The 16,697-nt window shown below is 43.2% G+C and overlaps 1 protein-coding gene across 7 annotated transcripts in view; it reads left to right on the forward strand.

Moving 5' to 3' along the window:
• LOC141490570 (putative cation-transporting ATPase 13A4) overlaps positions 1–16,697 on the forward strand; it is a 195,360-nt gene that overhangs the window by 78,537 nt on the left and 100,126 nt on the right. For 6 of the 7 annotated variants that reach the window (XM_074190614.1, XM_074190617.1, XM_074190616.1 and 3 more), the window contains 2 exons: positions 181–269; positions 3,688–3,768. In XM_074190614.1, coding sequence (XP_074046715.1) covers positions 181–269; positions 3,688–3,768 — 170 coding nt within the window. Of the gene's footprint in view, positions 1–180; positions 270–3,687; positions 3,769–8,711; positions 11,268–16,697 lie in introns of those variants that run through there. The other variant, XM_074190622.1, reaches the window with a different exon arrangement.

Here is a 16,697-nt window from a genome sequence, read left to right on the forward strand (position 1 = left end):
CTTCTTGGGTTTTTTTTTTTGTTTTTGGTTTTTGCCTTACCTATGGGACATTGTGCAATGTGTGGCATGGACATCCAATGACTTGGGTCAGGACTGATCCAGGACCAATGGCCAATGTCAGGAACATCCAGGAGGGACTCTGGGAATTCTAAGTATTTTTACCTTTTTTGCTCCCTTCAGATATCTTTGTCCTTGTGTTGGGGATCCAGATGGGGGTGTGTATCTTCCTTCTCTTTGCGAATATTCCTGAACTCTATCAGCGGATGGATGTAAGTATCATTCATCCCTAGGACTGATGATGATGGTATCTGTTTCCACAGTGTTCTTGTATCCAAAACTTCCCTGGTCGATGGCAGCTTCCAACAGTAGGCTTGGCCCATCAGTAATAGTCATGGGAATTGGACAGGATCAAAAATCCAGTCTGGTGTCCCTTTCTCTACTGGCCTTTAAAACATCTTGTGAGTTTTTCTCCAAAAAGGTCCAGAAATGTTTGATAAACCTCCTTTGCTTTACCCCCTTCAAAGCCTGACAAGTTGTTTTTCAAATGCTTTGGTTTCCAAACAGCTTTGCCTAGAGCTCTTTTCCTGTTAATTCTCAAGCCCATTTATGATTCCAGTCAAAATGAATATGTATTTTTCCTATTTGCTTACACTTCACCTCTTAAAAATTACTTTCAAAGGAACAATTGCTATGCTTGTCAGGCATCTTCTTTCCCTCACATTTCCCTCTGCCACATATTTCAATTTTTAGATACCTTTGAAGGCCCAGAGAGAAAACTGAGATACACAAAATATGGTAAAACATTGCCCCCCTAATTCCCACTTCTGAGCCCCGGCGCCTCATTTTCATGCTTTCATATATCCGTGATCTCATCCCTTTGGACATTCTCTCCAAAGAAGGATGCAGATAGAACCCTTTCAAGCTTGCTTGTTCTGTAGCTCTCTCGTCTATGTACCCCCATCCATCAACAAACATCTAATGAATGCTGACCCTATGTCAGACACTAATGTAAAAAAGCTTACTTTCTATGTAGCTTGATAGCACACAGACAAGTGAAGATAAACAATGGATGACATAGAAACATGCAAATATTTGTGTGTATATTCACACAAACATGCACAAAGTAATTTGGGGAGGAGGAAGCACTGGTGCCTAGGGAGATCAAGACGACCTCACAGCAGAGCTAGCATGGAAGGAACCAAGAGATTCCAGGAGCTAGATGGGAGGGAGGAGAATATTCTGGATATGGTGGATATGACAGGCAGCCTGTACAATGGCTCAAAGATAAGACATGGAGAGACAGACCCTAAAGCAATGGAAGGGAGTAAGGCAGAAGAAAACTGAAAAGATTGATTAGAGGGAAGCTGTGCAGAACCTGAAATGCCAAAAAGAAATATTTGCATTTCATCTTAGAGGCAAGAATTGGCCAATGGAGTTTACTGAGTAGGGGAATGATACAATTAGGGTTGCTGTTGACATTTGTGTTCCAAATGGGTTGGAATGGAGAGGACACTGAAGCAGGGAGAACAGTTAGGTGTCCTGGGAAATATTCTGTCTGTCTATCTGTCTGTCTGTCGCCTTCTCTCATCTTTTCCTTCCTCTATCTCTCTTTCCATCTACTTGTCATCTATGAACTTTTATCTTTCATCTATCTATCCATCCTCTTTTTGTCATCTATTCATCTATTATCCATCTACCTATCATCTATCTATCGATCTATATCATTCATTCATTCATCTAGCTATTTAATCATCTATTTATCTATCACCTATCTCCTTTTTACCATCTATCATCCAACCATTTATCTATCTTTCTGTCTAGCCATCTATCTATCTATCTATCTATCTATCTATCTATCTATCTATCTATTTATTTATTGATTGATATATTTATCTATCATATCTATCATCTAACTTCTTTCTACCAACTATCTTATCTATCTTTCCATCTATCTTCTTTCTACCATCTATCCATCCACCTATTTGTTTATCTACCTAATCATCTATCTATCTATTTATCTATTTATCTATCATGTATCTATCACCTAGCTTCTTTCTACTATCTATCTATCTGTCTGTCTATCTATCCATTTATCTATCTGCCATCTATCTTCTTTCTACCACCTATCCATCCCATTCACTTATCTGTCTAATCATCTATCCATGTGTTTATCTATCTATCACCCATCTATCTACATCTATGTATCCATCTTTCTATCATCTTTCTCTCTCTCATCTTGGTAGACAGATAGATGAAACATTTATCAGATATTAGCCTATGGACTCTTGGAAGGCAGGGGCTACTTTGCACATTTTTGGTATTCCCAGAGCTTAGTACATCTGCTGGCTCATAACTGAGGCCCTCCTATTTGCTAGGCACTAAGTTCTGGGGACTAGTAAGCAAGCTAGTTTCTTCCCTCAAGAGACTTTCATTCTAATGGAGAAAGATTCTAAAGGGTGAGTTAGGTGAGGGGAGGAAGGGAACCCATTCAGGACCAGTGAGATGAGAAGGGCCTGGAGAGGTGGCTATATAAGTGAAGGGGAAGGATGGGAGATTTGTGAACATAAGAAAGGTAGTGGTGCCTCTACAGAAAGAAGGAAGTTAGGAAGTGAAGTGGGAAAGTTGATGAATTCTATCATGGGCATATTCCAATGGGGCATCCAGGTGGAAATTTCCAGTAGGTGGGGGTGATGTGGGACTACAACTCAGGAAAGAGTTGGGGTTGGGGATGCGCATCTAGGCATCACTTGCATGGAGAGGATGATTGACTCCCCAAAGTGTGTCTGTTAGCACCCTCTGTCAGGGTTAATCATTGTTCAGCCTTGGGCCAGATTTTTCCAGGAGTCTCTCCCTCCACAGGCAGAAGGAACAGAGATTGAGATATACTAGGATGCTCAGCATACAGTTCCCCCCTTCCCATCCCTCCACCCCAAGCCCCCAACCTGCATTCCTGTCCCAGGACTAAGATGAGCCTGCAGATGCCCAACAGAGCCCCAGGGTGACACTTCAGGTGAAAGACCATCTGTGTCTCTTGTGTTTCATGACTTGATGGCTGATTCTCCAGTCCCTGCAGATATTGGGGACCCTGCAGCAGGGATAGTTTACAAAAAGGAGCAGGCCTGCCTCTTGCTTTCCTAAAAGGGTCAAAACATCAGGCTTATTCTAGTGCCCAGAGCCTGGCACATACCAGGCTTGTTGATTGAATTTTTGATTGGGAGTGTCTTTTGGGGAGCATGTTGATAAGTGAGGTAGGGCAAAATATTATGGGCCTTAGATGCCAGGAAGAGGAATTTGGAGAATCTGGAGTCATTGGCTCTAGAATAGAGGTTTAATTTTATCAAAACTATTTTTGAGGAAGACTAATCTGGTATGAGGATACAAGAGAGCCTTCTATAGAGCAGAACTTGGAAGTCAAGAAGTAGGGTCTATTTCCTACACAATCCTCCAACTCCCATCTCTGAACCTTTGCCCTGGATGTAACTTCTGGTCTAGAATGCACTCCCTCCTTACCCTCATCTCTTAGCTTTTCTAGTTCCCTTCAAGAAAAATAGTCATGAATTAGAGGAAGAAAAGGTTGCATCACTGAATGACCTCAGCAGCTGAGGGAAGCCGTCTCAAGGAAACCACAGCTCCTCTTTACTTACATGTATGAGTCCCTGACTGGTTCCATTTCTGGGTCTCTCCTAGCTTGTCTGCACACCCACTCTTTGGAGGGTGTATCTGGTCATCATGCTTGCTGTCAATCTGATTCTGTCGCTGATTGTGGAGGTAAGTGTCGTTGGGTTACTGAACATGTCAATGGATACTCAACAAATATCTGGAAAACCCTGATGGGAAGCTCTCTACAGGAAAGGGCAGAGTTGCAGGGCTCCAGTCTTTGAGGGAAGACCTTATGTCTAAAAGTGGGGGAGTGGTAAGTTCATAGCTGCAGATAATTGAGGTAGATGTTATCTCCTCTTTGTGGCATGCATGCTTTGAGTTCCTTGGACCCAGAGGTTACTGATCTTTTTCTGTCCATCAGCCTCTTCTTCTCTTTCTACTCTCAACTCCAACCTCCCTTTCAAATAACTTCTCCCATTTGGGCTGATCTACCATTCCATTCATCGGAGATCTCTTGGGAAGCCCCTGATTCCTCAGAGTCATAGAAGGGAATTTTAGACTCTCTCCTTTCCATGAATTCTATACATTCCTCTCTTTGTTAATAGAATAAGACTCTTTCTTCTCTGTGGCACTATATGTGGTCTCTGGGAATCTGGTGACATCAAGGAGGTATGAAAGGGCATTACTTAAGATGGTAAAAGCCTAGGACCATGACCTTGGTCTCCTAGTTTGGTATTACCCAGTGATGACTGAGCATTCCTAAATCCATAGACAGCTGCCATCTAAGCAGGTCTCCATGCTGAAGTATATCCAGAAGGAGCCAAAGGAAGCCAGCCATGTCTTCAAGGAAGGTAGTACCAAGAGATATCTGACAGCCTAACCATCAAGGTCTTGAGAGTGCTGGCATGATAGTTATAGAGAGCTCTGTGTATTCCAGGTGCCAAAGAGATTTTCTGACCAAAATCTTGCCATCACTGTAGAAGCCATTTTCTAAAGGAAGAAGAGATTCATAGTACCAGACTCCAAATCCACTTGTCATGCTATTACACCAAGTCTCTCCCCTTTTTTGTTTCTTGGTCTTTGGAAGTAGGAAAGTAGGAATGTAGGAATGTAGGAATAAATGCAACCATTAAGGAGTCATGACAGCTCTTTTCTCTGCTGCCTGTTGAAGTCTGGAGTCTCAGAGGACCCCAAGGTTGGGGTGAGGTTTTCTAGGGGAGAGACCTTGGCACAGGTATGAAGATCAGCCAGCCAAGGTTCATCCAGTTGTGCTAAGAAGATAGGATCAGCACCAGGTTGGCCAAACAAAAGTCATCTTTTTCAGCTACATGATTTTAGGATCAGGTCCTAGTAGGGGGTTCATGTGACCACCCCAAAGGATGAATTTTAGGGAGTATATGAAAGTGTATGAGAAAAATGACATTTTTGTTTTCACTAAGACCTAATGAAAATTTAGCATATCCTTCGATTGTGAATGTAAACAATAGAGCATAGTAGTGTAAGTTAGGGGTCCATGACCCACAAAAATTCTTAAGATCCCTTGCCCTAGAATCTTCTCCCAAGACTGAGGGAGAGATTCTCTCCACTCTGTTGGTGGAAAGAATCTCACTCAGAGATGCTTTCAGGTTTGTGTTGGGCTGCTCTTTTGAGTAACCAATTTGACCAGTGATCTGAAAACCGGGGTTCCAATATCAGTTCTGCCATGATCATCAGCAGCAGCAGCTAGTCAAATCCAGGATCAATGAGCATTTATGGAGGTCCTACTGTATACCAGGCACAAAAAAGAATATCTGTGCCCTCTGGGACCTCACAATCTAAAGGGGGAGAAAACGTGAAAACAATTAGATACAAACAAGATATAGAAAACAGAATACATTGGGGTATTCTCAGAGGAAGGCACTGGGACTGAGAAATACTTCTAGCAAAAGGTGGAACTTTCACTGGAACTTGAAGGAAACCAGGAAAGCCATAAGGCATTAAGGAGGGAGAGTCATCTAGGCATGGGGGAATGACCAAAGAATGTCTGGAACTGAGGGATGGGGTGTCCTGTTCATGGTACAGCCTGGGGGCTAGTGCTCCTGGATGGAAATGTTTGTGCTGGGGAGTAATGTATAAGAAGACTGGAAAGGTGGGAGGGGATTGGGTTAAGTAGGACCTTGAAGGTCAAACAGAGGATTTTGTATTTGATTCTGGAGGCAATAGGGATCCACTGGAATTTATTGATTGTGTGTGTGTGTGTGTGGGGGGGGTGACATGATCAGCCCCATGCTTTAAGAAGAATACTTTGGAGGATTAATGGGAATGGGTGGGGAGAGACTGGGGCAGGAAGACCCACCAGCAGCCATTGCAATATCCAGATGGGAGCTGAGGCACCAGGGAGGGGGCAGTGTTAAAACAGAGAAGGTCGGGGGTAATGTATAAGAATCCTTCCCACGTTACCTCTAATAAGTGGGTCTCAAGCCCCTCTGCAGATCTCTGGTGAAAGACAATTCATTACTTCTTGAGGCTGACCCTCCCCTTTAATCATTAGAAAAATGTTCTTACTTGTCAACAAAAATCTCTCAATGACTGCCCCTCTCCTTTCCTGGCCTGCTCCCCCATTTCAGTGATCATACAATGACTGGATTTGAGAGTTTGATGGGATTTCAAAGACTGGGTATCTGAACTCCCTTATTTTTGAGGGGAAAGAAGACCTGGAAGGTGGGAAGGGCATGTTTGAAAAGACAGAGTCAGGGAGTGGGTCAGATTCCAGGTCTCTTGACCCCTAGCCTATACTGTCTAGGGTTCAGCTTTTTTGTTTTAAAATGAGAACTATGATACCTATGGTGCCTACCACAAAGCATTGTTACCACAATGTATGGATTCATGATGAGGATGCGGATGAAGATGATGCCAGTGAGCCTTTAACCAGACATTTCAGAATTGCAAAGTAATTTACCCACATTATCTTATCTGATAATGTTCATTATATGTGTCATTATGATTATTTATCACTATTACCAAGAAGTTGAAGCATAGACAGAGGCCATACCCCAGTAAAACCATTTTGGCAGATGGACTAAATGAGGTTGAGAGTAACCAAGAGGCCTTAAACTCATTGGTGAGTTGGAGGGATGTATTCCCCCAAAATGTGAAGACTTGTCTTGGTGGAATGGTCAGGTGAGAACAATTTGTGGCCATGAAAGTGGCTAAAATAGGGACTATGGAATGCTTGGAGCTTGGTTGGATATGGAAGACATCATGGAAAGTCATTCACTGCATTCTGGTCCATCACCAGTTATTCTGACCTTGTCTTGTTACTGAACTTGATGACTTTGGAAGAGAGTGATGCTGCCCACTTTGTGCTCCTGTCTCACTTAAATCCAAATTGAGACAAGACATAAATCCTGTGATGTCATTGATCTTCTTTGAGAACAATGGAAAATAATAATTATTATCATCATCATCTTTCTATTCTTAGTTTCTTTAACCTGTCTTCCTAGACCATCCCTCAGCAACCTGTCTGATGGTTTGAGATGCTCTTCTTTGGGCCCCCTCCAATTCCATTGCCTGGGATTCGGTGATCAGGAACTTATCCAGGGCTCCCTGGTACAGGTCCTTTGATTTTGTACAAGGGCATGGAAAAACTCCTTAGCTTTGCTTGGTTATCCTTCTTTGATTATCTAAGTATGTTATTAGATAATTGCTGAAGATAAAGCTAGGAAGTGACTAAATGGCATGATTATGTTTTGTTTATGGATGATTACAAGAGGTGATGCCAGCTATGCTCCTTCCCATCACCACTGGAGGTCGCCCATGAAGAACGTGATTATACTGGACAGCATGAATATAAGGACTCAATTTCTTTCTGACCCAGGCAGAAGTCCTAATCAATTGCCCTTGGGTTAACCCTGACCAGCACTGACCAAATGGCATCCCTGTTTCATCAAGACCACTGGATGTGGCAGGTCCCCATTATTTCTTTGTTCCAGTATAGTTTTTAAGAAGGTGATGTAACTCAATGCACAGTCAACAGATGTCAAGAGATATTGTGGGGGTGATTTGTGATCTTGGTTCTTTCTGACAGTGTTGAAACAAGAAATATTTCCAAAAGGGCCTTGCTTCTGTCACTTCACATGATTTTCAATGAAAGGTCCATATGTGGGTGAGAGGCAATGTCTCTGGAGTGAAATAGCCATTCATACACCTGTTACAAAAGGCAGCAATAAATAGTCTGAATGAGCCAATGCAATCTCTTTTTTTTTAGTTTTTTCAGGGCAATGGGGTTAAGTGGCTTGCCCAAGGCCACACAGCTAGGTAATTATTAAGTGTCTGAAGCTGGATTTGAACTCAGGTACTCCTGACTCCAGTGCTCTATTCACTGTGCAACCTAGCTGCCCTGAGCCAATGCAATCTTGAGGGAGATCCTAATGCCATTTAAAATGTAAGACAATTGGTCCATAAGGACAGAGAAGGATAATTAGGTCAGGAAGACCTGAGTTCAAATCCTACCTCAAAAATTTACTACTTGTGTAAACCTGGGTATGTCACAACTCTCTGACTCAGTTTCCAACCTCAACAGTGTTGTTGTGAATATTAAATGAGTACTCCTAACAGTTAGACTAACCAAAAAGTAATGGTATTGTCTTTTCTAGGCATGCTGAGAAGGATAAAATTGGGATCCTTCCAGTTCAGATTGAAAGACTAAATTTCAGAGATGTTGTAGGCAGGAGTTAATTGGCCATGGTTGGACCAGATACCCTATAATTCTGATATTCAAGTTAATTTTTAGTTACTGGGCATAAGCTAGTCAGGAATAAGGAGAAAGAAACTAGAATTGTGAGAAACTAGAAAGAAATTTAAACGTGTTTAAGAGCTCTCTGCAAAGTGGATTGATATACAGATTTTGGAGAGTTGTCTATAATTTATATGTATGGCAAAACCTTACTTTATGAGATCCTCTAATTCATATTTCAACCAAAAGATTAAAGCTGGAGTGTAAGAAAAGAGAAAAAAAAGATGAAAGGCATGCTTTGCATTATCTGCACTTTGAATAAAATATGTAAAGTCATTTGCAAACCTTGAAGCTATAGAGGCACATTAGCCATTATTGTTATCGTTCTGTATTCTAGGAGGCCATCATCGACAACCGTGCCCTCTGGCTGATCATCAAGCAAAGTTTTGGATATCAGTCTAAAAGCCAGTATAGAAAATGGCAGCGTGTGGTAGCCATTGACCCAGCTTGGCCCCCCTTGAATCAGACTTCCTATTCAGATCAGCTGCTGAGAAGTGCCAGAGGGGAATCTTACAGCAACCCTGTGTTTGAGAGTCACGAAGAGATTCCATGAAGGCTAGGACCAGGAGTTCTGAGGCCTACATGGCCTGCCCAGAATGAAAGGGATGGAAGGACTTCAGAACTTTGTCATCCCAGAAATGCTTCTAATTGAAACCCGAGCTCTTGATGAACAGATCAAATTATGATTATAAATTAAAGTCTTTTTGCCCAAGTCATGTTTCTGCAGTGGACCTGCAGCTTGGGCCAGTCCTCTTCTCCCTTCCCTGATTCATGAACATTTCTTCAATATTCAGCTCTTGGAGTGTGACCCAAGAAGACTAAATGCTTGGTTCCCAAGGCTTTCAGAGAGAAAGGAAGAGAGCAAAGCAATCCGGTCTAATGAAGAAGCTCAATCTGTCTCTCTTTTCCTCTCTCCCTCTCTTTCTCCTTCCCTTCTTCTCTCCCTCCTTCTCTTCCTCTTCTACCTTCTCTATCTAACCAGCGAGTAACTTTTTGTAAGAAAGAATAAACATCAGTTCATCAAATCCTAGTCAACACATCAATGGAGTCTGACAACACATAAAATGTTCCACCTATAGTTCCTTACATTGCAGAGAAGATGCACCTTTTTCTTCCCTAACTTTTTTATACCATTTTGTCCTGTCACTCTTATTTCTCATCTTTCTCCTCTATTTCTTTGTCATCTTATCACTGACTGAAGCCCAAGGCATTTCTGCACCTCTGGGGAAAATGAGTTACTTTGTTGGTATTTTCCACAAACTTAATGATTGTAAGCTCCATGAGGGCGAGGGCTGTTTCACTTTTTTCTTTAACCCCAGCACCAAGCATGATGTCTGACCTAGAGACTGATTGACATGAAAAATAAATGATACAGTGCCTACCCTTATGGAGCTAATGATCTTTGGGTAGATAAGGCTAACATACAAAAAAATGTCATGTGCCAACAAAGAGACAGAAATCCATTACAATTGTACAGAAGATGCTGAATTTAGAATAGCATTCAACATGGAGGCCCCAAGAGGCATCATGGTAGAGTTACCATGGACTTAGAGGCATTAAGACTTGTGTTCAGATCACAATTTCAAGCCTAATTAATTTTGTGAAACTTGGAACTAACTGGGAGCCCTGAGGGTTAGGAAACTCTAAGATCATAGATTACTGATGGTTTACTATCTTGGATTTCCTGCCTGGTGACCCAGACTGACGGTGTCTCAGAGAACTTTCTTCCTGTATGTTGCAGCTCTTTGCTGGTACAGGGAGTCTTCTCATTCAGGATTCACTGTTATCAATCAATCCCAAGTTCAGTCTCCATCCCTGTGATCCAGATACAACCTTTGAGCTCCAAGGAGAGGGGAGAGAAGTCTCTGATAGAATTATGAGGAGCTGAGAAGGACCTTTCAATGGGTATCAAGAACATTGAAGTTGTAGTTAATTGGGACAAAGAAATTCCACCTCTCTGGGTTTCCTAAGTTTCCCTCTCTGAGGAAGGAGGAGGTTGGCCTTAAAGATCACCAAGGTCCCTTCTAACTCTTGATTCCTTGGTATAATGGATCTACAAGTCTGGAGTATTGGTACAATTTGGGTAGTGATTGTCCAAATGGGACCCAAGGCCAAAAGAAGAGGGAATATGCAGGGAAAACTGACCTGATCAGGATGGAGGGTTCCATCCTTTCTGGGTAGAGTGACAGATACATCTTGGGGACCAAGTGGAGAAGGTTGTGGATGACTCTGAATTGGAGCAGATGGTCCATCGGAGGTCCTCATAGATTCTGAGACAAAGGACTGGAATAAAGAAAATGGTGCTTGGGGCAAATTATTCTGACCATGATAGTAGGTAGGACAATATAGACCATTGGGGACGATGGGGGATGTTTGTTCAACTTGGAAAATTTCATTCTGTGCTGATCATCTATTGTCATGGATACCATGCCCCCTGCCTTCACCGGGAATGTTGTGGGGCCAGCTTTGGCTGGGAAATCACCAGGCCAGATGAGGCACCATGAGCACAGGGGCAGTCTTAACCATCAGTGCCACCTGGTGGGGGGAAGTGAAACCTTGGAACCTCAGCTGGAGAGGCTTCAGGGGCACAGATTAACTTAGACCTGGGCAAGACTGGTTTCTTGGAGCCCCTTGGCACCCAGTGACAGGGGGCCCATGATGCACCAAGGCAGTCCATTCCATCCTGGGTTAGCTGTCTTTGGGGGGAAATCTTTCCTTACCTCAGACCAAGATCTTCCTCAGGCAATGTCCTCACTGTGTTCTTATACAGAGAGATAAAGACAGAAACAGACAGGGAGATAGAGACAAAGAGAGAGAGAGAGAGAGAGAGAGAGAGAGAGAGAGAGAGAGAGAGAGAGAGAGACAGAGACAGAGACAGAGACAGAGACAAAGAGAGAGATAAAGATGGCATAAAAATGTTGTTTAAATTCTAACTATTATCCTATTACTATCAACAACCATATACTAAGGGTCTGTTTATTCCCTGCCATGCCAGCCCTGGGGGATTAGCAGGGTAACAAGAGTCACCAATCCTGCTTCACTGAAATCATCATGTTTCTTTGAGGGAAAGTGTGAATGAGCATTTATTAAGCACCTATGGTTTGCCAAGTGTTTTTCTGAATGCCCTGAAAGGGCATTCATTCTATGACATCTGTAATGGTCAAATCAGCCAAGTCAGTCAGCATATATTAAATGTTTCTTGAGCCTTGGGAATACAAATTGTACCATTCCAACCTTGTCTCATTATTCTCTTTAGATCTTTTTGGATACTGACTTATTAGTATGCTTTATTGTTGTTCCCTCTGCCAATCTCACGGATCAGATATTTCTATTTTCATCTCCAATGTGTTTAGGCTTTAAAACTGAACCATGCTAGAACAAGATAGGGGAACCATAGGGTGGACAAGAGATTTTGTGAAAAGATCTGGGGTTTGCATCTGGGGAATACAAATTGTAGAAGAAAGAATGATAATCCTGCCCTCAAGGAGATTCCAGTCTGACTGGAGGCAGAAAGTGGCTTATACTGGGGCCTTGGGGGAATGACAGGTGACAGGTTGACAGACCCAGGTCCCTGATGATGCTGTAGGATGGTACTTCCAGTGTGAGAAAGGAGACCTCAGGTATGGAATGACTTTCTGGTGGAGAGTCTCTAATGGAGTAGTTTTCTGGGGCAATGATAATGAAACTTTGGGCCAAGGGAACTCCTTCTGTGATGCATTGGGGAAAAGCAAGATCTATGGTCAGAGAACTTGGGACCCATGATGGATTCTTTGGGGATCTCACTGGACTGGGCCTGATTTTCAAATAGGCCATGGCACTCTTTCCTCTTCTTCTTAAATGTCTGGTACTGTGGACTCCTAGAGGGAATGCCATCTTTTATGGGTTAGGCATTGTGAATACAGGCAGGTCAACAGGTGCTTATGTTCTAATGGAGAAGACAGGCTCCCACAGGTCTAGAGATAACACAGAAAGAGAAGGAAGGAGGGATGCTTAGGGGAGGGGCCAGGCTAGGCTCCCTGTTTCAGGAGCTGCTTGGCCTTGAGCTAGGGGCCAAACCTTTGCCTCCAAATATGCCACTCATCCACTCCTGCTGCCTCTATGACCTCCTCTGCATCCTTAGCTAGGAGGAAATGGTTTGGGGCTGGATCACCTGGGGAGCAGGTAGGTCATACAATGGTTGGAGCTCTGGGAGTGGAGTCAGGAAGACCCAGGTTTAAATATGGCCTCAGATACTTACTAGTCATGTGACTGGACCAGTCACTTAACTTTCATCTGTCTCAGTGTACTCAACAGTACAATTGGGGTTATATTAATGTCTCCCCAACTTACAGGGTTGTGGTGAGGATCCAAAGAGATTACTACTTGGAAACTGCTTAGCAAATAATAGGCACATCACAGTGGAGAAGTGGAGTGGTGCCATGGTGGATAGAACCTGGTGGCAAGAAGACTCATGTTTCTGTGTTCAAACCCAGCCTCAGACACTTCCTCACAGTGTGACCTTGGACAAGTCACTTAACCTTGCTTACTTCAGCTTTCTCCTCTGTAACATGAACTGGAGAAAGGAATAGTAAGTCCTCCAGCATCTTGACCAAGAAATGCCCGAAGAGGGTCACAGATACTTGGTCAAGATGGAAACAAAAGAACAAAAAGAGAAGATGTTCTTAATAAATGCTTATTCCTGCCCTCCTGCTTGCCTGCCTTCCTGCCTTCCTTCCTCCCTCCCTTCCTTCCTATCTATGCCCCAAACTAGTTAGGTGATCCTGGGCAAATCATTTCATAGTCTGTGCTCCAGATAACTCTGAATAAACAGTAAGTGGCAGATGAATTATTAATCTAGGAGTTGTTGCTGAGGTCTGTGTATGTTGGAGTGAAGTCAAATGCTCCCCATACTGATAAAATATGCTGCTGACCAAAAGTCAAGAAAAAAAACCCTAAGTCCCAAAGCTTCTTTTCCAGAGAAGGAAATTAAAAAGTGCAAGATATTAGTGAATGATTATCAGGGTTGGACAGAGCGAACAAATTGTGGGAAGGGGTGTGGATGGATAGCACCCCCTTGTAGAGAGCACTTAGTTTCCTCAGAACCAGGATCCTGTGACCAGCCTTTCTGGAGTTAACTAGCCTCTGAACTTCTTGGGGATAGCTTTGGTTGGGGTGTTTCTTTCCAAGCTGGGGTTCCTGGCCCTCACTCAGGTTGAATGTTCATGCCCAGTGGATTTTTAATCCTGGCAAGGAACCATCTCATTATATTCCTTGGACACAGGCCAGTGGCTGTTTCAGTCCTCAGAAACCCTACACAATGACAAAGCTCTCCCAGTAGGCCCCTAAAAAAGAAAATAAATATTTTTTCTCTCTTGGGTAAATTTGACTTTAGTGTCCTTAGGAGGCGACAAGGTCCTCCAAGCTCACAATGCTGCCCAGTGATATGGAATGGTCTAAGAGGAGAAAGTGCAGCTGGCTTGGTGCAATGGATAGACTGCTAGGCCTTGGAGTCTGAAGACTTGAGTTCAAACCTGAGCTCAGACACTTACTAGCTATATGACCTTGGGCAAGTCACTTAACTCTGATTCAATTTTCTCACCTGTAAATGAACTGGAGAAGGAAATGGAAAAGCTCTCCAATATCTCTTCCCAGAAAATCTCAAATGGGGTCATGAAGTGTTGAACACAACTGAAACAACTGAACAACAACAAAGGGGAGAAAGAATCTGGGATAGACCAAAGTCACCTCTTCTCTCCTTGGACCTATATTGTTCAAATAGCTCACACTGTCTGGAAAGGGTGTCTCTCCCCCAGAAAGCTGGGCTCCACATCTAAATTCCCCCCCACCTTTCTCCGGAAGACTGGGTCATTTCACTTTTGTTGGTGGGCCGGTTGGTTGGTCCTTGTCCGTAATTACTGAAGAAGACCACAGTGATGTAGCCACGTCAGAGACAAGGTTCAGTACGACCAATAGGAATTTGGAATCCTCTACCACATATAAGGCACAAATGGTCTATGACTCCCTTTTCTGAGTGGACCATTAGTAGAGCACCTGGGCAGGAACTAAACCCAATAAATGCTCATTGATTGATCTAGTAATCAAAGGAAAGCATCATGAGATTCCCATTCCCTTTCTGACAGACCTACTTTTGAACAGTTGCTACTGTCAATTGAACCAAAAAAGCCCCTAACTTGTGGGTGCTTGGAGCTAAACAGAGCAGGTTAGAGACTGGGGAGTCTACAATGCAACAAAAGTTTAATTTCAAAGGGAGGGATCCCAAGGGGAAGATCCAGTCACAGATGCCAAGTCCCTGCCCTGGAGGGGAGGACCCCAAGCCAATGTGGGGAGACTGTACCATCTGCTACAAGCCTGACAAGGAGGGGTAACAACAGCGGTGCAACAAGTTGGCTTCATAGCAGGGCTTCATGACCAGAACTTGTGCTGGTGCTTTTTGTTGGAGCTCAGACAGTAGCTGGTGCTGGTCAAAGCAATTTGATAATGATGTCATTTTGCTAGAAAGTAAGCACAAATGATTGTTGCTATGCCATGCTCAGGGCACAGCCTACTTGATGGGCCTTCACTCTGTAAAGCAGGGTGCCTCTTAATATCTTGGCACTGCCATGAATGAGGACCCAGTTATGATCAGCAAAGTTCATTTCTGTTCTGTGCCCTCTGCATCCACTCCCCACTGTTATTAAGAGCCTGATGGACTTTTGCAATCTTTTTCTCTTCATAGGAAAGGATCATTCCTACTGATGTATAAATGATAGGTGACAGGTGTCTTAAACTAAAACTAAAACTTGGCTGTTGGAGTTATCTGTCTCAGGAGGGAAAAGGCAGAGCATTCACTAGGGGCATTCATCAAGGAGTTTGTGCACCAATCTCAGGGCCTCCCACCACCCAAATCCTTCTGCAGAAAGTCATAGAATATTAGATCAGAAAGGGAATTCAAAGCACATCTGGTCAAACACTTTAGATCCATCAAAGTCAGGTGACTTGCCCAAGTCAGTCTTCCTAGTATTGAGAAGGAAAATCAACAAGATCATTCCACTGGAGAGAAGAAAGGATAATCTTGGTTAGTTCTCAATGTAACTCATAATAAAAATGTTGTAGGGGTGGCACAGTGGATAGAGCACTGGCCCTGGAGTCAGGAGTACCTGGGTTCAAATCTGGCCTCAGACACTTAATTACCTAGCTGTGTGGTCTTGGGCAAGCCACTTAACCCCATTGCCCTGAAAAATCTAAAAAAAAAAAGATTGCATTGGCTCATTCAGACGATTTATTGCTGCCTTTTGTAACAGGTGTATGAGACATTGCCTCTCACCCACATATGGACCTTTCATTGAAAATCATGTGAAGTGGCAGAAGCAAGGCCCTTTTGGAAATATTTCTTGTTTCAACACTGTCAGAAAGAACCAAGATCACAGATCACCCCCACAATATCTCTTGACATCTGTTGACTGTGCATTGAGTTACATCACCTTCTTAAAAACTATACTGGAACAAAGAAATAATGGGGACCTGCCACATCCAGGGGTCTTGATGAAACAGGGACGCCATTTGGCCAGTGCTGGTCAGGGCTAGCCCAAGGGCAATTGACCTAGCTGTGTGGCCTTGGGCAAGTCACTTAACCCCATTTGCCTTGAAATAACCTAAAAATGGTGTTAAAGTCCTACCTGATGATACTGTTCCCTCCCTAATAAGGTAGTCTTTGATGGCTTGTAACCCTTGGGTGATGGAGGAACATGTGTCTGAGGCTGTTCCCCATGTCCTTGATGCAGTGTGGAGTCAAGAAGACCCTTCTGCTTTTACCAGAACCAGGGGAATTCTAGCTAGGGACCCAAGAAGGAGTAAACACTGGGAAATACTTCATGGAATAGGAGGGGTTGGACTAGATGAACTCTGCCTTACAATGCTCAGCTCGATTATGTCCAAACTTAATTATCTCCCAACTGTTTATATTCCTGACAGTTAGACACAGCTTTGTCATAGGGATAATATGCCCCATGCACTGAAGTCCCTCTTGCTAATGAGTTAGGGAGAAATCTATTTTGATCTCCATACTTATGGAAACGTTGGATTGCCAGAGTCCTATGACACCTGACTGCCAGAGAAGAAGTCAAGGATGTGGAATGTCAAGGATACAACCATCACTGACATTGTAACATGGTGACATGGTGGTAGGTGGCTCAGTGGATGGAGTCAGGAAGATCTGAGTTCAAATCCAGCTTCAGACATTCACTAGTTATGTGATCTCACCTAACCTGTTTGCCTTCCTCAACTGTAAAAAAGATAATAAACAGCACCTAATTCTCAACTGTTGTGAAGATCAAATTAGATAACA

The sequence above is a fragment of the Macrotis lagotis genome, chromosome 6, assembly GCF_037893015.1.
Source record: "Macrotis lagotis isolate mMagLag1 chromosome 6, bilby.v1.9.chrom.fasta, whole genome shotgun sequence".
In the NCBI taxonomy this organism is placed as follows: Eukaryota; Metazoa; Chordata; class Mammalia; order Peramelemorphia; family Peramelidae; genus Macrotis; species Macrotis lagotis.